The 25,668-nt window shown below is 34.0% G+C and overlaps 3 protein-coding genes across 3 annotated transcripts; 1 reads left to right on the forward strand and 2 right to left on the reverse strand.

The window, feature by feature from the left end:
• Positions 1-4,892: 4,892 nt before the first annotated feature.
• LOC120081891 (Disease resistance-responsive (dirigent-like protein) family protein) lies at positions 4,893-7,308 on the reverse strand. The gene is made up of 2 exons (XM_039037068.2): positions 7,067-7,308; positions 4,893-6,008 (listed from the first exon to the last, which is right to left on the reverse strand). The coding sequence occupies exons 1-2, from the start codon at positions 7,253-7,255 to the stop codon at positions 5,019-5,021; spliced, it is 1,179 nt and encodes a 392-aa protein (XP_038892996.1). The 5' UTR covers positions 7,256-7,308; the 3' UTR covers positions 4,893-5,018.
• Positions 7,309-9,031: 1,723 nt separating this feature from the next.
• Positions 9,032-9,852, reverse strand: LOC120081058 (dirigent protein 10-like). The gene has a single exon (XM_039035738.2). The coding sequence runs from the start codon at positions 9,840-9,842 to the stop codon at positions 9,108-9,110; it is 735 nt and encodes a 244-aa protein (XP_038891666.1). The 5' UTR covers positions 9,843-9,852; the 3' UTR covers positions 9,032-9,107.
• A 2,061-nt stretch (positions 9,853-11,913) lies between these two features.
• SAP130B (Cleavage and polyadenylation specificity factor (CPSF) A subunit protein) lies at positions 11,914-17,254 on the forward strand. The gene is made up of 4 exons (XM_039036065.2): positions 11,914-15,213; positions 15,775-16,266; positions 16,584-16,743; positions 16,850-17,254. The coding sequence occupies exons 1-3, from the start codon at positions 12,199-12,201 to the stop codon at positions 16,719-16,721; spliced, it is 3,645 nt and encodes a 1,214-aa protein (XP_038891993.1). The 5' UTR covers positions 11,914-12,198; the 3' UTR covers positions 16,722-16,743; positions 16,850-17,254.
• Positions 17,255-25,668: the final 8,414 nt, after the last annotated feature.

Genomic DNA, 25,668 nt, shown 5'->3' on the forward strand with positions numbered 1-25,668 from the left:
TATTTTGATGCATATTCTAATATGACTAAAATATTTGAAATAGCCATCATAAACCTTTGATAACATTTGTATAATACATCACATGGATGTAAAGAAGTTTGTATGATGGCAAGGGGAGGCACATATGCCTCAAGCATGGAGTTGTGGAATAATTACTAAGAGGAGGATTATTTCATTGTAAGATTTGAGAGGAATTTTGCAGATCCTTTCACTAAAGGCCTAACCAGGAAAGTAATTTTAGAATTTTCAATAACTATGAGACTCAAGCCATTATAATGGTCCATAACCCTTTATTTGGGTGGTCTATTGCGATAGACTTGATGATCCATAACCCTTTATCTAGGTGGTCTATTTCTATAGACTTGACAATCCATAGCCCTTCATTTTGGTAGTCCTATTACGGACTTGATGGACAGAACTAAAACCTTTAAAAATTCCATAGCCCTTCCTTTAGGTGGTCTTGGTATGGACTTAATGGATAATTGTAAGATCCCCATAGCTCAGTTTTTGAGTAGTTTGTCTTTGATAGACTTGATGAAATTGGCCCTGGTATGGACTAGATGTGAAGTCTTCATAGCTCAGTTTTTTAATGGTATATTGTGATAGACTTAATGAAGCAATAATGTGATTGCGAAGGTGTGGCCGCCTTCTATGAAAAAGTTTAAGGATATTTTTCTAAAGCTTTCATGTTGACCCGAGGTTCTATGTGCATGTCCTTAAATAGCACACTTTTATCGCAGAATCAATAGAAATTTAAGGAGTAAACATGTCCTGAGGGCCTCAACCATAGTTATTGAAAGTTCAAAAAGTAATTCACTTTCTCTAATACAGTTATTGCCCTACTTCACTATACATCCGTTCAAATCGTAAAATATTGATGCTTAAGTTTGTTCTCCTATCTTTACTCAGAAACATTTTTAAAGTTTTAAAGTTTTCAAGGTTTTTAAGTGTTTTCTTTTGTTGCTAGGCTATACTAGTCATTTGTGGGGATTGTTGGAAATGACTATGGACCAAGGCCCATAGCATACACAAAAGTAGAAAAAACCATTTATGACCGTTGGAAACTAGCCATTTATAGCCATTAGAAACTAGCTTTTATAGCCGTTGGAAACTAGTTGTTTATAGCCATTGAGAACTAGCCGTTTTTTTGCTATTTTCTTCTTCCTCATCTTCTTTATAAAGAAGAAAATTTTGCAAGATCAAGGTAGAAATTCTTTGTTTTCAAGATTTCTAACCTCTACTTCTCTCTACTATTTTTTAAGCAATTTTTCGTTGGTTTCAACCCGGTCTCCGACGAGTGCACGTCAAAAATTGGAAGTTGTGTTAACTTTGGAGAGCAACCGACTTTGGTGATTTAGCACCAAGGTCGCGCCAATTTTGATTTCAAGACAGTGGATTTATCCACGGCACAACAATTGACGTTTGATTCCAACAATAACAATGTTCTTAACCTTTTCTTGCTTATTTATATTTTTTGTTGTTTCAAGAATCACAAAACACGATCGCTTCTGCCAGGACTCAATTTCTTCACAAACATCAATTATTAAAGAGAAAGTGATTTTGGTTAAAGAAAAAATGATTTTGTCCATCCAAAATTAACTCTCGAAGATACCCTTAGTCATATACCCAATAACATATTGTGTCCTAACAAGAGTTGTTCATACTGGATATAAAATTAATTAGTAGAGATTAAAACCATCATCATGTTTAAAATTTTAAAATAGTATATAATTTAAAAATACAAAAGTTTAAAGTTGAGATCAAATTTAGTTACTTTTTTTAATTAAAGAATCTAAAATAGAATAAATCTAAAATTATATTTTTGCTTTATGAGATTTGAATTTTGTGTTCAAATGAGTTGTTCAAATGAGTGTTTTTCAAGTCTTCAACATTATTCCCATCCCCATTCCCACTCTTTTTTCCTCATCTCCTTCAGCCTTTTCCCTCATCAATCATGACATTTTAGTTATTTCTCTCCATAGTTCCATAAAATTGATACATCGACATTTTTAGTAAAGGAAGAGTTGGTGACGGAGTAGTGGGATGTCAACCGACAGGAAAAGACTAATATATCATATTTTTATCTCATTTTCTTCCTTTTTTTATATAATATATTGTCCATTAAAATATACTTTCTTATAATATTTAATTAAAATTAAAATTACTAATGTTTAACTTAATTAATAATAAATATGATTAAGTATTAGATTATAATTAGTATAACATTTATTAATGCATTAATTGGTTAATTGGTTAATTTTAATTATAAATTACTCCATCTTCAAATATTTATAATTAAAATTATTATTGATCCATAATTAACTTTTTATTGATATATTGAATATTGGTTATTCTTTTAATCTATTATAATTATAATAATATTTTCATGTTTAATTACATAACTAAACTCAAACACAATTTTTGTTCTCAAAATTCTGATAGCATTTCCATGTACAATCAATCACAGTTATCTTTGATTCCAGACATCTTATTCCCAAACACCCTTCATTCGAGACCTCTATAAAACCTTAAACCAAATGGCCTCTAAAGGAAAGAAAGGGAGAAAGGTGAGATAGAAAGAGAAATTTTCTAAAAAAATATATATTATTGTTATTATTATTATGACTATTATTATTTTAATCATCAACTTCCATTAACTAACGGAGCTTGTTAATTGAGGGATTAAAATCGAGCATTTATAAAATAGCTCAAAAGTAATTGGCACAAACCGGCTACTTAGACATTAGAGGTGCATCTTCCATTACTACTTCTTGGTTTTTTAGGCAACCTTAGGTTGCTTTATGTATTTATCCTATATTTAACTTTTTTTAGACTTATTGATAATTTTATCTCCAAAAAAATTAAAGGATATTTGGGCCCTCACCTTCAAGTGGCTAGAGTGTACGCACACTCCATGTTTCAGGCTCCAATTATAATAATTGACGTTTTCAACTATTATAACATACAACTAACTACAGTATTAATATTTCAAATTCTTCTTTGTTACCGTGTTTGTTATTTCCTTCTCCTCATTTCTTTCTCTATTTATTATAGTGTTTACTATTTCTTACATAGACTAAAAAAGTCTATACTCCAAACACAGACTACTCTAAGCTAGACTAAAATAGTCTGCATCCCACATACAAACTATTATAATCTACAAATTATTATTACCTATAGAATATAATAACTACTTGCTATAATAATCAATTTAACACCCCAAACACCTCTCGATAAATATCATGATTTTCAACAAATATATCGAAAAATGTGTAATAATGTGAACACAATTTTTTTTCCGATTGATATACTTATTTATCTATTTTTAAATGATATATAGCGTTTGTGATTCACCTTAAGAAAAGGTGAACTTGTTTTTAAATTTTTATAAGTGAAATTAAATAGGAAGGAAGATGCATTTATACACTTTTCATATTACTAGTTAACAAGATTATTTTTTAAAAAATAGTAATTTTTTATTATATAATAAATAAAATATTATACAATTTTGTTATATTTACCGTCAACTTTTAAAAGTTAGATAATGTAATAATTTTTAGTTTAATATTTTCATACTATCGTCTTTTTCAAAAAAAAAAAAATAATAATAAATCTTAGATCTAGTACAAAAAGAGAAATTTTGTTCTAGTAATTAAGGTCTCATTTGGTAACTATTTTGTTTGTTATTTTTATTTTTGAAAATTAAGTCTGACGCTACTTTCATCTTTAAATTTATTTGTTTATTATCTATTTTTTATCAATGGTTTAAAAAACCAAGCCAAATTTTGAAAACTAAAAAAACTAGCTTTTCAAAAAGTTGTTTTTGAAATTTGGAATGGGGCTAAGAATTTAACTTTTGTACTTAAAAATATGCAAATCACGATAAGAAATGTGAATAAAATAAGGTTAATTTTAAAAACAAAAACAAAAAACTAAATGGTTACCGAATGAGATCTAAATTATCGAATTAATATGATAATATTCTAGTATTATAATAATGCAATAATTTTTATTTTAATATTATTATATATCTATTGTAAAGTCACATGAAAAAAACATTATTTCACGGTATTAATGAATACTTTCATTCAATTAAATACTTTCCTCACTCAGGAACTAAATTGTCAAACAAAAACTTTAGAGGAATATGAGATATTTTAATTTTTTTAACCTTCCTATTGATTAAAAAAAAAATTAGTTCATTTTGTTGATGAACTGCACCTACGAACATACCAGCATAAAAATTTATATCATAAAAGTTAATTTTGCATAAAGAATTTATTAACTATTGATTTAATTTTTATAAAAACTTTTGGTAAGTATCTCAAGTTATATATATAATTGTTAGTTGATTATTCAAAAGGCTTAGAACACAATATAGTTACTAATTTTATATGAATAAAACACATGATAGTTTTATTGAAGAATTGAATATCAAACTTATCAACAATATTTGCCATGTTTAAGCACAAATTGATCTTATATGACAGATTTTAAGAAACTATATTTCAAACTTTCTTGCTAATTTATACAACTGACAAACTTTAAACTTGTAGCCTATTTTCTCTTCATACATTAGAATCTCTCGATTCCGAAAAATAAAAAAGTCAAAGAACACTTTTGGTTTCTATACTTTCATAGAAGAAAGAATTTGATCCCTAAACTTTATTTTGTAACGATTTAGTATCTATATTTTTAATTTTGTAACAATATATTTAGTCCTTTTACCTTTAAATTTGTAACAATTTAATCCCTAATATATATATATATATAAAAAAATCAACATTAGATGTCAAATATTTACATAAGAAACCTTATTAAATTTTAACACTAATTTCTACGATAACGACTAAATCGTTACACATTCATAAAAATCTTTCAACGTGTGCAACTAAACAACATAAAAGCATACCTTTTTCATTAAATTTGATAATAATTAAAACACAACATAACATTTAATTCAAATCATAAACACAACTCCCATCTTCTTCAACACAAATAAAACCTCAAACCCTAAATCACTCCTGTGTGAGATAAACACTAAAATGAATAATAGTATCCAGACCGTCCGTTGTGTGTTGATCCTCTTCATGATGAAGCATCTCCACCGTCGCATACCCTCTTGCATTCTCATACTTCCCCGTCCCTCCCACCACCGCAATCTGAGATTCCGTTATCGCCGTTCGGTGAACTCCAAAGAAACTTATGCTATCTTCAACCACGTGCTCGTGGCCACCGCCGTGAAACAACGCGGTTAAAGCCACCGTCTGGCTGGTCCCATCCAATGAGCTCGCCAAGTAAAAGCCTTGCGCCCGACCCACCACCGCGGACCCGAGCTCGTGGCCTTCGGTCAGCTCGTCATCGACCACTGTAACGGAGCCAAACATGAGCTGTTGAAGGGTGACTCTAGAAGGGAGCTGACCAGCGGTGACGAAGGGCTGGTTATTGTCTTCGTCTCCGTTGAGGACGCCGTTGTTGGCGCTGTTTTGGAGGAGCAAGTTGTTGCCTTGAGAGACGCCGTTGAAACCGACAAGGTAAGGGAGGTTGTTGTTGTTGTTGATCATGTTTTTGAGGTTGTCGTTGTTGAGTAAAGGGAGTGTTCCTTGGATTGGGAAGAAGTTGTCGTTTGGCTTTGAGAATGCAATGCCACTGCTGTCGGTGTTCGCCACGATTCCGGTGACTACTCTGGCAGATGGATGGGATCCTCCAACGATGTCGTGCATGTAAAATGAAATTGGTTCTGGACCATTTATTGCAGCCGGAAGGGGCTGAGTTGGCGGTGGTGTTAATGTGGGTACGGCGGTGACCGGTGATACGGCGGCTGGAGTGGTGGCTGTTTGGTCATCTTCTTGATCATCTTGTGTTGGCCCTGGATTGTTGGTTGCTGCTACTGGTGGATTGGTTTCGGGTGTTGTGGATTCGTCTTCCTCGTCGTCGTTGGCAGCCGGAGATGGAATGGTTGCCTGAATCTGGCTGCCTGTGGTCGACGGTAGCGTGGTCGTTCCGACCTGGTAATGGTCAATGAAGGAAACAATTGTTCTCTAAATTTCATTGGGTTTGGAAATAAGAATTAGGAACTCATTTGGTAATGTTTTACATTCTTTTTTGGTATTTGAAAAACATGATATGTTCTAAAATTGTATATGCACATAAACTTTAAATTGAAAATTAAAAAAAAAAATTAGAAATTTTGCTTTTTGTTATTTCATTTTCGTCTATGGTACATATTTTATTCTATTCTTTGGTCAATTTAACTTTATTATTCAAGTAAAAAGTTACTTTTTAATTTTAGGACGAAAAATTTATTAGAATAACAGTTAATGATACATTTATTATTGATACCAATAATATTTTTAGATATATCAAAATTTCAGTATCTATCTATATATCTATCGCGATCTATCACTAATAGATAGTAAAATTTTGTTATATTCATAAATAAGTTAGTTTATTTTTCTTTATTTAAAAATAGTCGAATATATAATATGGTTATACAATTATTTGAACAAATCCAATCACAGAAAATAGAAAAAATGACAAAAATGTAAAAGAAAAAAATTATTGTGTCAAACTATGGTTTTTCATTGGAAAAAAATTAGGTGTGGTCAAATTAAAAAATATTTTAGGCAAATATCAATTTATACTCCTAAATTTTGAGAGTTGTATCGATTTAATTTTCATAATTTAAAAACAAATTGATACAACCCACAAATTTAAGATTTACATTAATACAATTATTGGTTTGGGATTTAAATCATACAATCCTCAAAATTTATAGTATAAATTGAAAGTTACACGAATATTTTCTATAGTAAATTTATATGTTGAAATATAAGTGGAAAATTAAACCTTCTACGATAATACAAATTTTATATTATTTTTTTTAAGTACTAACAACCATTAATATAAATTTTATATTAGTGCTTTCAATTATAAATTATTCTATAATTAGTTTGTAAAATCCACTAGGCAGAAAATCTTTAAATGAGAATATATGTTTTAAAAAAGATAAAATAAGAAACTAAATAGAACAAAAAGGGTAAAAGTAAATGGTGCTCATCGAAACCTGAGTAGCCGGAACAATCGCGGCCGGCGAGGGGATGGTGGGCAGAGGAGGGGTAACCGCCGCCGGTTGTGGCTGAGACTCGGCGTCGATGTCATCGTCGATTAATATTCGAGCAGAAATGGCAGATCTCAGACCACTGAAACCCACCAATAAAAAGAAGAAGAAGAAATAAAGAGGAGTTTTAGCCATTTTGCAAAGGAGAGAAATTTGATTCAGGTTTGAGAGATTTGGATGATGAAGAAGGTTAAGCTTTGTGGGTTTTTATAGTTTTTGTTTTTCATGAATTATTATTATTATTATTCAAAGAGAGAATTAATAAGTAGTTATTGGAGCTGGTAATTAAATTAATTATTAAACATTAAAAATGGAGTTGGTTTTTGGATTTTTATAAAGAAACCTAAACCTCAATTTTAATAATTAAATTAATTTGAAGGACTTTCTGCTCTCTTTTTCCAAAGTGATGTTGTTAAGTAATTTGTGTTTGGTGGAAAATGGATTTGGTTCGGGTTTCTCAATTAATGATACCAGAAACACACAAAGTCAAATATATATATATATATATATATTATTTTGGAAAATGGCATGTTTTTTAACTTTCTTTAATGTCAAATTTAAAATTTTAAAAAATTAATTGGTTTATTAAATTTAAAATTAAATTTTATGTCTAATGAATCAGAAATTTTTAATTGTGTATCTATGAATCTGTAAAAATAAAATATTTCAAAATTTAAAGACTAAAATTTATAATTTTAAAAATTTAAACACCTAAGCTTCAAACTTAATAGACTAAATTTATAATTTAAACTAAAAAATCAATTATTTCCCTCACTTTTTTGTTTCGAGGTTTGTTGTTTAATAACAAAGATAATGAGCAAGTAATTGAACCTTTAAATTATATATATGAATAATTTGATAGGTAAATTCAAATTCTTCACGTGGAATCAACCATTTAAATGAAAAACTTTAGTGAAAAAGTTAACTATATAATTAAAAATTTTCAATATAATTTATTTAGTTGAATTGATTTTTATTTTAAAAATAAATAGGGGATAATTCTCTAAAGAAACTAATCCACACCAAAATTTCTAGAGAATTTTCGTTCTAATCCTTGCAAAATTTGAATAGAGAATTTTATGGAAATGGTGAATAGACTGGAGAGTGAGGACATGTACGAGGAAGTCATATCAAATCTCACTCTTCATATATATCTCAATAATCTATTTGGATGAAAATAAAGAATGAAAATTTTATGGTTCTTATATTATTGATCGTTTCATGTGTCTTTGAGCTAAGTAAAGATTTCAGATATACAATATCAGTTTAAAATTGACATGGTTAAACTAAACATCATTATTGCAAATTATTAATGCGTGTGTCTGCGTATCAGGTATGTTTATTGTCATAAAAACAATTCATTCCATGATAAACATAAAAGCATTTCATTAAAAAATATTGAGTATATTTTGTAGCAAGAGAATAGAATATATAGAATATATTTATAGCAAGGGAATTTTTCCACCTCAAGAATATATTTTAAAATTGTCAAAGTGAGTACAAGCTAAGTCAACTGGCATAATGCTTACACCATCAATTTCGAGATTAAAAATTTGATTCCCCACCCTACGCATTTAATTCAATACTTTTGAAAAAAAGAAAAAAAACTTTTGATTCTACACCCTACAAATTTTACTAAAAATACATTTTAAAATTAAAAACGATTAATTCAATCTTTAAATTTAACTTAATGAGGGGTATAATACTAACTTAATTAACACCTCTAATTAAAATGAAAGATTGTACTCAAAACACATTACATCTTATTATAATTTAAATTTAAACTTGAACAAATTTACATAAATTTAAAATAAGTTTTGTACCATAATAGAAATAGAGATATTCGAACTATAAAGACCTCTTGTTACTTGAACTATGATTGCCTTGGTCATACATTTAAAATAACTTCAATTCCATAATAATAATAGGTTTTCTTTAAAAAAAATGTACAATCACTAAATATAATTACCAAAATGCCCTCAACACACTATTTGCTCAAGTAAACGTTGAATTCTATGAAGTTGTTATGATTGGCTCCAAACTTTGTTCTAAATGATTTCTTCAAAGTTGCATAACCATTAGCACCAAGGTACTTGCCAAGGCCACCAATTATAGCAACATGAGACTCCTTCACGTGATCACTCCTATACACTCCAAATAGCCTAAGTCCATCCTTGACCTCACCCTTACCAAAATACATTGTCGTAGCCATCATATGGCCACCACTATCTTCACTATTTTCTACATAGAATCCTTCTATTCTTCCAACAACCACACGTGATTTATGTCTCGAAGTCCCAAATAGCTCCTCATCAATCCCTTTCACCATTCCATAGTCTAACTCTTGGAGAGTTGTCCTTGCAGGAAACGATATTCCAATTGATGAAATATCAGGTGTTTGAGAAGAGAATGATCCAGTGGTGGTGTAGGTTTCAGGTATAGGGATACCTCCATTGGGAGGGAAAAAACCTAAGGGTTTTGAAAATGGTAATTGACCACTAGTTGTTGCTTTGTTGGTAGGTGATTTGGATGAAGAGTAGTGATGAGTTGTTGAATTGAGTACATCTCTCATTAAAAATGAAAGCTTGTGATGACGATAATGGTGGTTTCGAGTCGGGTTTTCGAAGATTCGAGCGGACGAGGAGAGGTTGATGATGGTGGTGAAGGAGAGAAAACAGGCTATGGTCTTCATAAGTAAAGAATGAAAATGGAGCTTGGTCATTGTTTCTCAAAGGGCAAATGCATATGAGAGTTTTTGAATTGCTAGTTCTATATAAAGAAGAAACAAAAAGGTATATGGGGGGTTTTGTTGGTATTTGGTAATGGATTGGTTTGGGTGGATTCATGGCAAGTGATTACCTAAATATTGCTGGTGGATTTAGTGTGCCATTCATAAACTATAATATTCCTATAATTAACAAAATCAAATTGAGTTATTTTTCCTTAGGAGGATAATTAATATGTATTTTTTTTTAGGTAAAAAAATTCAAATTTCATGTCCTAATTATTGCATTCAATTGTAATATGTGTTATCTTTTATAATTTTTTTTTCAAATATTATGTTTTGTTTTCAATTTTGAACGCAACTTTTAAACTTGTAACTTTATTTTAAGATATCATATTTCATGTTTGACAATACTTTTAACAATCTCTTTTTTAAAAATATAATATTTAACATTTAAAAGATAATTGGGTAGGAAATCAATAACTTTAAATATCATATCATGAATTAAGAAATAAATATATTATATACACAAGTATTTAATATTAAATTAAATAGAGGATTTTTTTTTTTTTTTTTTTTTGGGGGGGGGGGGGGGGCATTTTTTTGTTTAAATTATCTCTTTAAACTCTTAATTCAGTTGTACTACGTAGAATATCAATTTTGATGTTTAAATTTACCATTTTTTCTTTTTTCTTTTTATATGTATATCTATTTATTCTCAAAACTTTAAAAACAAATTTTTTAATCCTTATCAATACTCACTTTTAACAAATTATTGAAATAGCTTTGACGATGTTTAATATATGTGAGTAATGAATTCAAGTTATATAGACTAGAGACAAACATTCAACAATCTAATAATAAATAGAAAATATTATAGTATTATACCTTTTTTTTGTTTAACAAAAGTTAGAGATTAAAATAAAATAAAATTTATATCAATTTTAAAAAAGTACACGTAAAGAGGTCACTATTAGATATGTCCAGAAAACTCATGGATTGGGGTCCTACGGAGACCCATCTCGAATGGGGCAGAAAATCCCGAGTACACGGGGAATGGGGGATGGAGTGGGAAATTTTTTTCTCGTTTGCAATCTGAGCCTAGGAACAGGGAATATATTCCCCAATCTCGACCCCCCATTTTTGTATATAAATTATAAATTTATAATATATATATTAATATTAATATTGTAGACTTTATTAAAATAATTATGGAGGTTTTGATTATTTAAGTTTAAAACTTATTACTTAATTCCTTAGACATTTTAATATTTAAGATAAGATGTTCTAATTGTTGAATTTTAATTTATAAAAATTATGAGAATTTAGGATTTTAATTATATCTTTTTAAATTAAATGTGTATTATTATTTTAATTACCAAAATTGATAATATTTTATTTAAATAAAAGTTGTATGGGATATGTTTAAGGGATTGTTAAAAATATATATTTAATTGACATTAAAAAAATGATGATGGAAAATTTTTCAGTGGGGAATCCCCGCCCGGGGAATGGAATAGGAGGGCAAGGACGGGGACGGGAAGGGCTTCCCTGTCCCCGCCCCTTCCCGTGGACATCTCTAGTCACCAAGTGTAACTATTGCATGCTAAAAAAAAAAGAATTACAACAAATATCAATTTATATCCTTGAATAACTTTGAGGTTGTATTAATTCAAATCTCAAACTTTGATAAATATATCAATTTAAATACTAAACTTTAATAAATGTATTAATTTAAACCCTAAAATTAAATGTATCCAATTGAAATGTAACGAAGAGTTTAAATTGATACAATTATGAAATTTATGAAATTTCAAAATTTAAATAGATACACATATGAAAATTAAGAATTTAAATTTATATAATTATTAATTTGAGATTTAAATTGACACATTTATAAAAGCTTAAGATTTAAATTAATAAACACTCAAAATATTGGGGGTACAAATTGATATTAGATTTAAATTTGTGGTAATTTTTTTTGTTCGGGTTCTACTATAATCCTCTACATCACGCATTCGTGAACTCGGATCATTTTTTCAAAATCTGAGCCGTTAGATTCGAAGGAAGTCAGCAATTGGCCCAAATCACTTTGCCGCGCTCACCGTCTTCTTTAATCGAGCTAGGGTTTATATCGCTCTCGAATTATCGCAATTTTGACGGATTTTCATTTTCAGGGGTTTACACCATCAACTCCCATACTCTAAATCCCTTTCCTCACCTTCATCTTCATGACGAAGTTCTTCTGAAACCCTTCAGAACCCCATTTCTTTACCTTTAAGCTCCTAAAACTCGTTTCTCTCCACATTTTCCCGGAAAATTTGAGAGCACCCACTTACAGTTTTTTTAAGCTATGTACCTTTACAGTCTCACTTTGCAACGAGCTACCGGGATTGTCTCGGCTATAAATGGAAATTTCTCCGGTGGGAAAACGCAGGAGATAGTTGTGGCTAGAGGGAAGGTCCTGGATCTCATTCGTCCTGATGATAGTGGTAAGATCCAAACTCTTCTTTCTGTTGAAATCTTTGGTGCGATACGTTCTTTAGCTCAATTCAGGCTTACTGGGTCTCAGAAAGATTATATTGTTGTTGGGTCTGATTCGGGTCGAATTGTTATTCTGGAGTATAATAAAGATAAGAATGTATTTGACAAGATACATCAAGAGACTTTTGGGAAGTCTGGTTGTCGCCGGATAGTTCCGGGGCAATATTTGGCTATTGATCCTAAAGGAAGGGCTGTTATGATTGGGGCATGTGAGAAGCAGAAACTTGTTTACGTCTTGAACAGAGATACAGCAGCCAGGCTTACTATTTCTTCGCCACTGGAGGCTCATAAGTCACATACGATAGTATATTCAATTTGTGGAATTGACTGTGGATTTGACAATCCTATATTTGCTGCAATTGAGTTGGATTACTCGGAGGCGGATCAGGATTCTACTGGGGTGGCAGCAAGTGAGGCCCAGAAGCATTTGACTTTCTATGAACTTGATCTTGGTCTCAATCATGTCTCTAGGAAGTGGTCAGAACCTGTTGATAATGGTGCCAATATGCTTGTTACTGTTCCTGGAGGTGGGGATGGTCCTAGTGGAGTGTTAGTTTGTGCTGAAAATTTTGTGATTTATAAGAATCAGGGACATCCAGATGTTAGAGCTGTCATTCCCAGACGTGCAGATTTACCTGCTGAGCGTGGTGTGCTTATAGTTTCAGCAGCAATGCATAAGCAAAAAACAATGTTTTTCTTTCTTTTACAGACAGAGTATGGAGATATATTTAAGGTTACCTTGGAACACAACAATGACAGTGTCAAAGAACTGAAGATTAAGTATTTTGATACAATTCCAGTTACAGCTTCAATGTGTGTACTGAAATCAGGATTTTTATTTGCTGCCTCAGAATTTGGAAATCACTCACTATACCAGTTTCAAGCCATAGGGGATGATGCTGATGTTGAATCTTCCTCGGCTACTTTGATGGAAACTGAAGAAGGTTTCCAACCTGTCTTTTTCCAGCCTAGGAGACTCAAAAACCTTGTTAGGATTGATCAAGTTGAGAGCTTAATGCCTATTATGGACATGAAAATCATAAATCTTTTTGAGGAGGAAACACCTCAGATATTTACTCTTTGTGGGCGAGGTCCTCGATCATCTTTGCGAATATTGAGACCTGGTTTGGCCATCAGTGAAATGGCTGTGTCAGAACTTCCTGGTGTTCCTAGTGCTGTTTGGACTGTGAAAAAGAACATCAATGATGAGTTTGATGCATACATTGTTGTGTCATTTGCCAATGCAACACTTGTTCTTTCTATTGGTGAGACAGTTGAAGAAGTTAGTGACAGTGGGTTTCTTGACACTACCCCATCCCTTGCTGTTTCTTTGATAGGTGATGATTCTCTCATGCAAGTCCATCCAAATGGTATTAGGCATATTAGGGAAGATGGGCGTATTAATGAATGGAGAACTCCAGGCAAGAGGACCATTGTTAAGGTTGGTTCTAATAGGCTTCAAGTGGTGATTGCCCTGAGTGGGGGAGAACTTATTTATTTTGAGGTGGACATGACTGGTCAGTTAATGGAGGTGGAGAAGCATGAAATGTCTGGAGATGTGGCTTGCTTGGACATTGCCCCAGTACCTGAAGGAAGGCAACGTTCACGTTTCCTAGCAGTTGGTTCTTATGATAACACAATACGAATTCTATCATTGGATCCTGATGACTGTATGCAGATTTTAAGTGTGCAAAGTGTTTCTGCGGCTCCAGAATCTCTTCTATTTCTTGAAGTTTTGGCATCAGTAGGTGGGGAGGATGGTGCAGATCATCCTGCTAGCCTTTTCCTAAATGCTGCATTGCATTCTGGGGTTTTATTCAGAACAGTAGTGGATATGGTGACAGGCCAGCTTTCTGATTCTCGATCCCGGTTCTTAGGATTAAGAGCACCCAAACTTTTTTCTGTTGTTTTGAGGGGGAGGCGTGCAATTCTTTGCCTCTCAAGTAGGCCTTGGCTTGGATATATTCATCAAGGCCATTTTCTATTGACTCCTCTATCATATGAAACTCTTGAATATGCCTCCTCATTTTCATCGGATCAGTGTGCAGAAGGTGTAGTTGCTGTGGCTGGAAATTTTTTGAGGGTTTTCACCATTGAGAGATTGGGAGAAACATTTAATGAAACAGTCATTCCACTTAGGTACACCCCAAGAAAGTTTGTGCTTCAACCTAGGAGAAAACTATTGGTTGTTATTGAGAGTGATCAGGGTGCATTCACTGCTGAAGAGCGAGAAGCTGCTAGAAAAGAATGCTTTGAGGCTGCAGGGGCTGGGGAAAATGGAAATGGCACAATGGAGCAAATGGAGAACGGTGGAGATGATGAGGACAAGGATGATCCTTTATCTGACGAGCATTATGGTTACCCAAAGGCAGAGTCTGAAAAATGGGTTTCTTGCATCCGAGTTCTTGATCCTAGATCAGCCACTACAACTTGTCTGCTGGAGCTTCAGGACAATGAAGGGGCATTCAGTGTTTGTACAGTAAATTTCCATGACAAGGAATATGGAACCCTTTTAGCTGTTGGTACTGCAAAGGGCCTGCAGTTTTTCCCTAAACGGAGTTTAGTTGCAGGTTATATTCACATTTATCGTTTTCTGGAGGATGGAAAATCCCTTGAGCTTTTGCACAAGACACAAGTGGAAGGTGTTCCTCTCGCTTTAGCTCAGTTCCAGGGAAGATTACTTGCTGGAATAGGATCCGTGCTCAGATTGTATGATTTGGGGAAAAGAAGATTGCTTAGGAAATGTGAAAATAAGTTGTTCCCGAATACAATTGTGTCTATTCAGACATATCGTGATCGAATTTATGTTGGTGACATTCAGGAGGTATGCCACTTTACTATTATTATATTAATCTTTGCTTCAATTTTCTGCTTTCTGTGATAAAATCCCTTATTAGTCTATTCAGCACAATACAGCTAAGGTGTTCAAAATTTATTTTTGTTTAAAAGCTAGATCATGCATACCGGCCCAATGAACATATAAACATTTGCAAATGCGCTTCATGTATGATCTGTTCCTGTGCAGTGGAGACATGTATTCGATGCTATTAGTTGGGCATGTCAGACAATTTGTTAACTGTAAAACCTTCTCTCATTAAACAAGAAAAAAAAAAAGGAAAAAAAAACTGTAAAACCTTATCTATAGATATCTCTTATGGTAGTAATATAGTAATTGGCTGAGAGATTAGTTATTTATGACATAGCTCATATGTACTTGTGACATCATTTTTTTTAGTAGTTGTCACATCAATAAAATAGTGTTTCTTATAAACTATATAAGAAAAACTACAATCCTTAGGAAAGCTTATGGACCTGCATGTAATGTTCCACCTATTTTGTGCTAACTTGACAGTTGACACTACCTTTTTCTCATTTGCTTTTGCAGTCATTCCATTATTGCAAGTATAGGCGGGATGAAAATCAGCTATACATATTTGCTGATGATTCTGTTCCTAGATGGCTTACGGCATCATATCATGTGGATTTTGACACCATGGCTGGTGCTGATAAGTTTGGAAATATCTATTTTGTGCGGTTACCACAAGATGTTTCAGATGAGATTGAAGAAGATCCAACAGGTGGAAAGATAAAATGGGAGCAGGGAAAGCTTAATGGGGCTCCTAACAAAGTTGAGGAGATCATACAATTCCACATCGGTGATGTGGTCACATCATTGCAAAAGGCATCTTTGATTCCAGGGGGTGGAGAATGCATTTTGTACGGTACAGTGATGGGAAGCTTGGGGGCATTGCATGCTTTCACCTCCCGTGACGATGTTGATTTCTTTTCTCACTTGGAAATGCATATGAGGCAGGAACATCCACCTCTATGTGGAAGAGATCATATGGGTTATAGATCAGCTTATTTTCCTGTTAAGGTAAATTCTGTGCTACTCCCGATTCTTGTTTATCTGAACCTTTTTAATTCATTTCATGTTTATAGTTCATGTTAGATGCATTTGATTGATTGGTTGAAATTGTGGAAATTGCAATAGTTGCTAATGTGACTTCCTTCTCTACCCTGTTACAATATCAATGGTCTCTGCAGTCACTTAACCTTGCCTTGCACTGCCATTACTCAACTGCTGCTTATTTTTCTTCTATTAATGTCCCATCATATGTGCCATTCATAAGTCAACATCGTTCATTTTAGAACTTAACCAATCTTTGTCCAATTCTTGATGGATCTATGCAGGATGTGATTGATGGGGATCTGTGTGAGCAGTTCCCAACCCTTCCCCTAGATATGCAGAGAAAGATTGCTGACGAATTGGACCGTACTCCCGGAGAAATACTGAAGAAACTTGAAGAAGTACGAAATAAGATTATTTGAGGGACAAACCAAACCGCCAAAGGTGAAGAATTTTCCTTTGCATTTAAGACCTAATACATAATTCATATCGTAGAAGGGGCAAAACAAATGGAAATTTGTGTTAATTCTTCAGTGGTTTCAATTTTCAGGACAGAATTGCCGCAGCTAGCTTTAGATGGGGGTTTTAATGGCTTTGAAGCCGACATTAATGAAGTGAATTAACAACATTTTTACTCGCCATTCCGTGTACGCTAAGGGGCAGACTATGCAAATGGCCGATGATTTGAGAAACATGGAGGTATGGCAGAATGGAGTCTTATTATTGTATTTGAGATGTGTTCTTCAGTGTACTTGATAAAGGAAGTGGCCTTTTTCGAGGGGTGATTTTTTTCATTCCAATAGGGAAACAGACACTTCCATCAAGAGAGAGATGAAGCAAGTGGGATTCTTGCAAAATGTAGAATGGTAATGTGTTAGAATGTAGTTGTTTATAGATTTAGCCTCAATTGTATAACTGATGTTATTGAGTTAATATTACACTTGCCCTTTCTTCAGAGTTCTGCTTGGAAATGTGAAACATTTTGTCGATAAATGTCAGGTGGAATGGTAAATCTGATCTGGGGATACTTGAGTGATGAGCTAGAAGTGTTAATTTTTTAGGCGATTAAGGATCTGTTAAGACTTGCTTTGAACAGGATAGGAATAATCTCATTTTCTAGTGAGGATGATGCAGGTGAAAAAGACTTTGTTTTGGTTAAAGTTTAGGTAACATAAATATAATATTGATATGTATATATATAATTTTTTCTTTGAAGTTAGAGATTCAAATCTCTCTCTTCCCCCAATTATTGGACTAAAAAGATTTAACTTACAAATATGAACCACGTATATTTACATAATATTAAGTGTTTAGACTCACAAAAGTTTAATTAATTAACCAGAACATCAATGTATCAAACCTTTAGTTTTAACTCAGGGTCACAGCCTCATCTTTATTTGGCATTAATTTCTTAAAAAAAAAAAGCTTCACATTCATCAACAATTTATTAAGTTTTTTGGTTCCACCCATGGTTAGAGTGTTCAAAAAACCCGATAACCCGACCAACTCGGACTACCTACCTCAAACCACAAGGGTTGGGTTGGGTTAAAAATGTTAAAAAATATTAAATTCAGGTTGGGTCTCGGGTTATCCCATTTTAGGGTCGGGTCAACCCGACCTGACCTGAATATATATATAAATTAAAAAAAAAAAGAACCGATGACCCAACCCGAAAATTTTGAGTTGGGTTGGGTTGGGTTGACCCTCCAAAAAAGAACTAATTATTAGCCAACCCGAATTTTTGGGTTGATCCACAAAAATCTTTCAACCCGACCCAACTCGGACTATGTACACCCCTGCCCATGGTTACTCCTAATTAGTTGTACTCGAAAGAAAAAAATAAAACTCATATTAATTTAAAAAATAAAATAAAATTATATATCTTTCATCCATCTTACTTTCTTGTTTTTGTTAATTTCAAAAAAGAAAATTTAATCATGTGATTAATTATAAATTATTATTAACTTCTGTCTAGTAGGGGTCTTCATGAGTTGGGCTGGAAAACTTTTTAGACCCAATCCAATTGTCTGGTGTGTAAACTTTTTCAATTCAAATAACTCTTATTAAAAAATGAATCCAATCCAACCTAACCATGAATTGGTTTGGTTAGGGTTGATCAGGTCATTTATTTAAAATTTTGTTCTAGAAAAGAAACAAAACGTAAATATGTAAATAAGTAAAAATCTAATTAAATTATTTTCATATATTGAATTAAAATTAACTACTCAATTTCAATTTATATAGTGAAAATTTTCTTTATAAAATGCAAAGAAAATACTTTAAAGAGTTTTTGAAGAATAAATTATTCAAAAAAAAAAATTAAAATAAATATATGTATAAATAATTGTGTTATAAGTAACAAAAAAAAATATATATTTTAAAGTTAATAATAAATTCGTGTTGGTTCGGGTTATATTAGGTGAACCCATGAACCAAGCCAACCCAAATGAGTTGATAACCTAATCCAAACCGCACGGATTGGGTTGGATTGATCGGTTTTTCAGGTCATCGGGTTTTTTGAACACCTTTACTGGCTAGATAGGTCAACTTAACTAGTATTTCGAACCAAACCACTAAAGTGAAATTTGTTATGAAGGAAGCCCACTTATTTGTCTTATTATTATCACTAATATTCTTTTCGATATATTATTATCATTAATATTATCATTTAAACTAACCACTTATTTGTCTTATTAAGTAATGATAATTAATAAAACTACTCAATCAATTTAAATTAAACCATATTTTTATGTCAATGGAACTTTTCTCTATGTTTTTTCTCTCTCTCTCTTTTTTTTTTCCTTTAACTAATTGATACCCTCAGTATACCAGTAATAATTCTAAAGAAAGTCGGAACTGACTCGAGAGTCCTTTACACTCTTTCATACATAGTCATATCTTCCTCGACTTTTTTTTCTTCTTTTCTTAGAATGGTGGTAATCATGTTGTGCTTCCGAAGAAAAGAGACTCACGATGTAGCTATTGATAACTTCTTCAAGTAGATCATCTCCAATTTGGGTCTCGCCTCTCTTTCCTCCCTCAAGAGATTTTACTTAACAATTCTCTCTACGAATTGCATGTTTAAGTGATAATTTTGAAAGAAGAATTCAAAATACTTTAATGCTGAGGAGAATTATAGGATAATTCATATGATTTAGTTAATATATAGTTTGGTTTTTAATTTAGATTAATTAGCGTTTAATTAGCATTTTATAATTAATTAGTTAGTTAGTCTTATTTTCTTGTAAGGCTAAGTAGCCAGTTTAGAGTTGTAATCGAAAGCTTTTGATTATCTATTTCAATAGAACATTGAGAGAGTATTCTCCCAGTTAAAACAACTCACTAACCTTATCTTCTACTCAACTCTCTTCTTTAACTACTTGATTGAATATGCAGCATTCATCAAGCTCTCCAAATGTCATCTTCAAACTCTACCACATGTCTATTAGATATAACCAGTAAACAGTATGATGACCCTTTACAAATTGCTCGTAAGTACAGCTAGGACAAAATTATCGTTTTGCCCCTGTAGTTACATTTAACTCCTTAAGTACCACCAATCCCACTAATGAACAATAAGTCATAGTCCAACCATGACCAAACCCCTCTTGAACCAAGAGAAGGTGTGGTGCCACATTGTTCAAGCCCCAAAATCAACCCTTAAGGGAGCAATTTATCTACTTACCCCGATGTCGGGAAATGAGTGAATTTCGTCTTGTGTAGTTGTGTTTTCAATTCCCAAATCAGACGAATCCTTAAAATGGTAGGCTTATTGAGTCGACAATCTGGCCACTCTAACCCATACAAATCAAAGGACCGTCTTCATAAGCAGTTCATAACTCACTCAACATTCAGGTCATGTCACCTATGATCATCCTAGTGAAATGTAAGTCTCTATTATATACAACGTTATATAATAAGACTAGTCATTTCGTGATCTGGTCTTATACAAACTCCTTGGCATAGAACGCCCCCGCTCACATGTTTCCACATGAATTATTAGGATCAGATCATTTGTAGCACTTTACAACAATTGTAACACCTACAAAGCAGGTCGTATTCGTAGTGTCACTAGGATAAGATATCCAGCCTTATCCATCTACTACAAACCATTTAGGTTATCACTTAAACATGATCTACTTGTATGTCTCTACATACATGTTTAAGCCACAGATGATAATCTTGGATGTTAGTTTATTGGTTTGTGGCTTTAATGCTACTAAATGTCAAATAAAACATCTCATATTTTATTAAATAAATAAAAAGTTTGTACACTACAATTACAAACTATAGGGCCCTACAAGATTTAGGGCATCAACCCCAACAATATCTTTGTAATGATCCGAATTCAGGAGGGGTACATGAATGAACCGGTACCACATCCAAATGAGTGGGATACTGAGGACATGAAAGTATGGTTAAGAAAGGCTTAAAAGAATTGAAAGTTACTACCTATACCAACAAGGTGTTCCTTTTTTTTTTGGTGGCTCAATCATAAGAACTCCAAAGTTAAGCGTGCTTAGCTTGGAGCAATCCTATGTTGGGTGACCTCCTAGGAATTTTTCTCCTCTTATTACTCGAACAGTCAAATTCTAAAGAATCAAATTCACCTACTCAGATTGTTAAAGCTTTTAGTCTAGTAGTTAAAGCATCTACAGTTATGGTTTGTAGTAGGCACCAATGACTTGGTTTGAAAAATTGAAAAGTGTTATTCTAAGTTGGGACTTCAAGAATTCTAGGACAGACAACTCATTAATTCTATCTTATTACTAATCAAACTAAATTATATATACTTGTACATGTCAATGATATTTTGATTACAGGAAATAATAATGCTTTAGTTAACAAATTAGTTGCAAATTTGAATAAGGAGTTTGCCCTCAAAGACCTATGAGATCTATCTTATTTCCTAGACATTCAAGTTCATCGAGATGAAACAAGTTTCTTTTTTAATTAGACAAAATATATCAATGATCTACTAGATAGACTAGAGTTAAATAATTTGAAGCCATGCAACACACCAGCAGTAACAGGACGAAATTTTCTAAAGAATAAGGGAGAAACAATGAATAATCTAACTCTCTATCAAAGTGCAATAGAAGCATTACAATATTGCACACACACAATACTTGAAATTTCATATATCATCAACAAGCTAAGTCAATTTCTCCAATCATCAACAATGATATATTGGAAAACTGTAAAATGTGTTCTTAGAAATTTAAAAGGCACAATACATCATGGACTTTATATTCCTAAATCAAATTCTTTACAGATTATAGCATGTACAGATGTAGATTGGGATTGTGACCTAGATGATAGAAGATCAATTTCAGCTTAATGTGTGTACCTTGGTGATGTGTTGATCTCTTGGAGCTAAAAAAATAGCATGTGGTTGCACGCTCAAGTACTAAGTATGAGTATCGTTCTCTTGCACAAACAGTAGCTGAAATCAGTTGGGTACAAGAACTACTTTAAGAAATTTAGAGTAAAGATACATGCATACCAATTGTTTGGTGCAACAACATCACTGCTCTGTCTTTAGCTGCAAATCCTGTTTTTCACTCACGAAGTGTCACACCCCGCCCCGAGCCCGCACTCCTGAGCCCGAGGAGAGGCGTGAGGGACCGCAGATACCACCCTTTTGTGATACCTACTGTCCAACTGAACCTACTACACTCAGTAAACTTTAAGTCAAGGAGATAACAACAACGGATTAAGTAGGCCCATTTTATTACAACAATATGATGTTCATACAACTCCAAAACTTAACTACAAAGTTTACAACAACAACTGTAATTGTGGCATGTGGCAGACCTTGACCTTAGCAGCACTCTGGAACTCCTCACCTTTCGCTACTTTGGGGGGGGGGGGGAAGAGAACATAAAACATGGAAAACGTGAGCTACAAAACTCAATGAGTGGAAGCATTAAACAAACATAAGTTTGATTTTAGAAGTATACTTTTTGGAAACAAGAACAATACTACTCAATATTATTTTTCCAGCCAAATCGCTAGGTTATCCCCAGCTCAATCGCTGGTTAAAACAATCAACCCCAGCTTGATCGCTGGTTATCACATAATGTAAACATACCCAGCTTTACCACTGGTTATCCCTAGCATGATCGTACATTAAAGTAATATAACAACAATTCCCGTGGAAACTTTTCTCGTACCCTATTATCCCGCCAATGTGCACATAGACTATTTTCCCGCTAGCTATGCTTAGGTAACTTGACTATATTTCCCACCGGTCATCATCGACTATCATTTCCTGCCAACCGAAGCCGACTATATTTTTCCGCTAAGTATCTTTTCAAGCATGCTAACTATATATCCTGGGTACAGTTTCAGTTTCCAAAACCTATATACAAGCAATATCTTAACAAGCATAGTAACAAGATAAACATATATCCCTGATCATGCCAATTTAACATTATCCCCTATATATATTTACCTATTTCATCAACAATACAATAACACAATAACCACTCACCTTGGTTGGATTGGAACTTTCCTTTCCGAAGTTCCTTAGGTTTTCTTGGTTCTCTTTTGAACCCTAAATTTCAGATTCAATTATCAGCTTAGATTACTAATAGTTCCAGAACTTATTTTAAGATACTTTCTTCTGCAAACATGTTCTAAAATGTCTCAAGAAGCTTACCTCAAAAATAGATTAGAACTTCTCATGGTTTGGCCGGAATCTTCAAAACATCAAGATTGCCCCATCTTACCCGACAGCTCGACCCTTCTGTCTTTTCCTCATTGTCCAACCTGATTCCTTGGAGCTTCTTCTCCGGTAGCCCCACCATGAAAACTAGACTCTCATAACTTTCAGGTGGCTTTAGAAGAATTCTAAACGCACGAGTATTCTGGGATAACTCCTCATCCCAAATTGATGCTACTTTCTGTCCTTTCTGTCCGACAACATCTTCCCCTCTTGGAACCTCTTGACCAACACATGGTCTTGCTACCAATGCATGCTTTCTTCCATCAACGCATAGTCTCCTCCCAGGCCTTCATACACTATTCTGAATGTCCTTTGAAGAGAATTTGAGTTCTTATCTGAAGTCATGGGACCTATTTATAGGCGTCCAAGATCTCCCTAAGGACGACACCTTCTACTTGGCCGCATGTCCAAGTGTCCTTTCCTTACACTATTAACTCAACCTTGCGTCATCACAATCCAAGGTGTCTTGCTCTCCTTTTTTCAACGCATAGCCCTTAAGTTTGCATGTCTTCTTATGCATCTACCTCATTTGCTTAAGGCCTAAGATTTCTTTTTAACAAGCCACATGTCCGGATGACGTCCTTGAATGCATCCATCCAATCTCCTATGTGCCCATCTACCGCAATGCGTCATCCACTCTCATATGCGTTCATCCAACGTCATATGCGTCCATCCTTTATATGCGTCCATCCGACTGGCGCAACACACTTATGTCCGAACATCACCCATTGGAGTATGTGTCCATCTCATGTTTACGCCCTTGCGGTGTCACCCTTCAAGCATTGCCGCCTAGCACCTTTCCCCATATGCGACCCACTAACCTCAATTGTGCCATATTTAATTAACGCAATCCTTACCTTGTGCATCCTATTAACGCAACTTGGTCGCATATGCTTAGATGCTCGCAAGGCTCATCCTAACCTTATGGTTTGGTCTTGCATGTCCTTTTCTTGGTTAGCCATCATCAACTCGTGGCTTTCCCATCAAGACATCACTTGAATCCAAACTCAAAGCATCGCATCCTTGGCCGCATACCTTCCTCTCCCGCATGGCTTACCTTTGGCCTAAGCGCTCACCTAGGATTATGACCATCCCTCTTTCACCGCATACTACTTGTTCAAGTCTTGTTCTATGTGCCCACATGCTTCGGATGTCCTTGGCACATAGCACGTTACCAATGCATAAAAACCTTTGGGTCGACTTGGTTCTCAACTCAACACCTCATGATATAGCTCACCATCCCATCCCTTATGACCACCGTATATATGTCCTTGTTGCTTGAATCTCTTGCTCAAGACCAATGCAACCAATCCTCATACCCTTATTACCGCAAGCCTTAGTAATGCAAGGACAATTCCCCATGCGTCCACCATAGCTTGTTCCATCGCCTAGCTTATCCTTTAGCAAGGTCGCCGTATAGCACCATCGCATAGTGTTACCGCATACCATCAACGCATAGTGCTGCCGCATACCATCGATCGCATACCTTCGGCTGCATCCATTGTGTAGCATCGCTGCATCCATCGCGTAACATCGACGCATCCCATCGTCGAATACCATCGCGTAACATCGCCGCATGCCTCTATCGCCACATGCCTCCATCGCCGCATGCCTCCAACGTCGCATGCCTCTATCACTGCATGCCTCCATCGCGTAGCACTGCCCCTTGATCAACCAGCGCGCACACTCCAATGCCTAGCGCATTTATCTGCGCAACTTGAGGCTGCCGCATGCGTTTTTCTAACCTCTCAAGACATAGGCTGCCGCATGTTTGTCCCCGCATAGCCTTTCCTCTCGGCCATACTTCAACCTCTTTCAATACCCAAATAACCTCGCAAATGTTCATGGCCAACGCATGACACCACACCAACACTTAGCTCAAAGCCAACGCATTGTCTAATACTTAAGCCATTTCTGCCTTGGCTTCCAACGCATAGTTCCTTTTTGGTATTATACTTAGCCAAATTTTCACTAGTTATGGCTTATCTCAAAACTACTTAACAAATATATTTAAACACTTAGGATTTTTCTTCACTTCAACATAGGATTTAACTTTAGAAGTAAACATGTGGAATTGGATGTTCACTTTGTCCGTGATAAGGTTCTTGAGAAAAAGGTAGGTGTTTGTTTTGTTCCTTCTAAGAAACAAATTGCAGATGGTTTAACAAATGTGAAGTTTCAAGAATTGAAGGCAAAACTCAACGTCCTCTTGACTCCGTTGACTTTGAGGGAGAAAGTTAAAACAACCCGTTGACTTTATCTTTTGCTCAACTTTCTTCTTTAGCTACTTAATTGAATATGTGGCACTCATTAAGCTCTCCAAATGTCATCTTCAAACTGTGCCATGTGTACCTGAAAAATGTGGTAACTTATTTCCGTTATTGTTTCAACATTATGCCGTTAAAGAAACTGATCTGTGTAATTATAAGTAGTGGACGATTATAATTAATTTTGTAGTGTGTGGAGAAAAGGAGTTTATTTGTGGTGTAACCACTCTCCACATAACTATATTTTTGTGGGTATTTAAACCCCATTTCGTCTAATAAAAAACATATAGATATTTACCCAAATTCCAAGTCTCTCATCTTTAAGGGATGGAATTCCCTTGTTTGGTCATGAATTTGACCAAAATACCTATC

The sequence above is a fragment of the Benincasa hispida genome, chromosome 7 (genome assembly GCF_027475165.1).
Source record: "Benincasa hispida cultivar pf3 chromosome 7, pf3_genome.v1.1, whole genome shotgun sequence".
Lineage (NCBI taxonomy): Eukaryota > Viridiplantae > Streptophyta > Magnoliopsida > Cucurbitales > Cucurbitaceae > Benincasa > Benincasa hispida.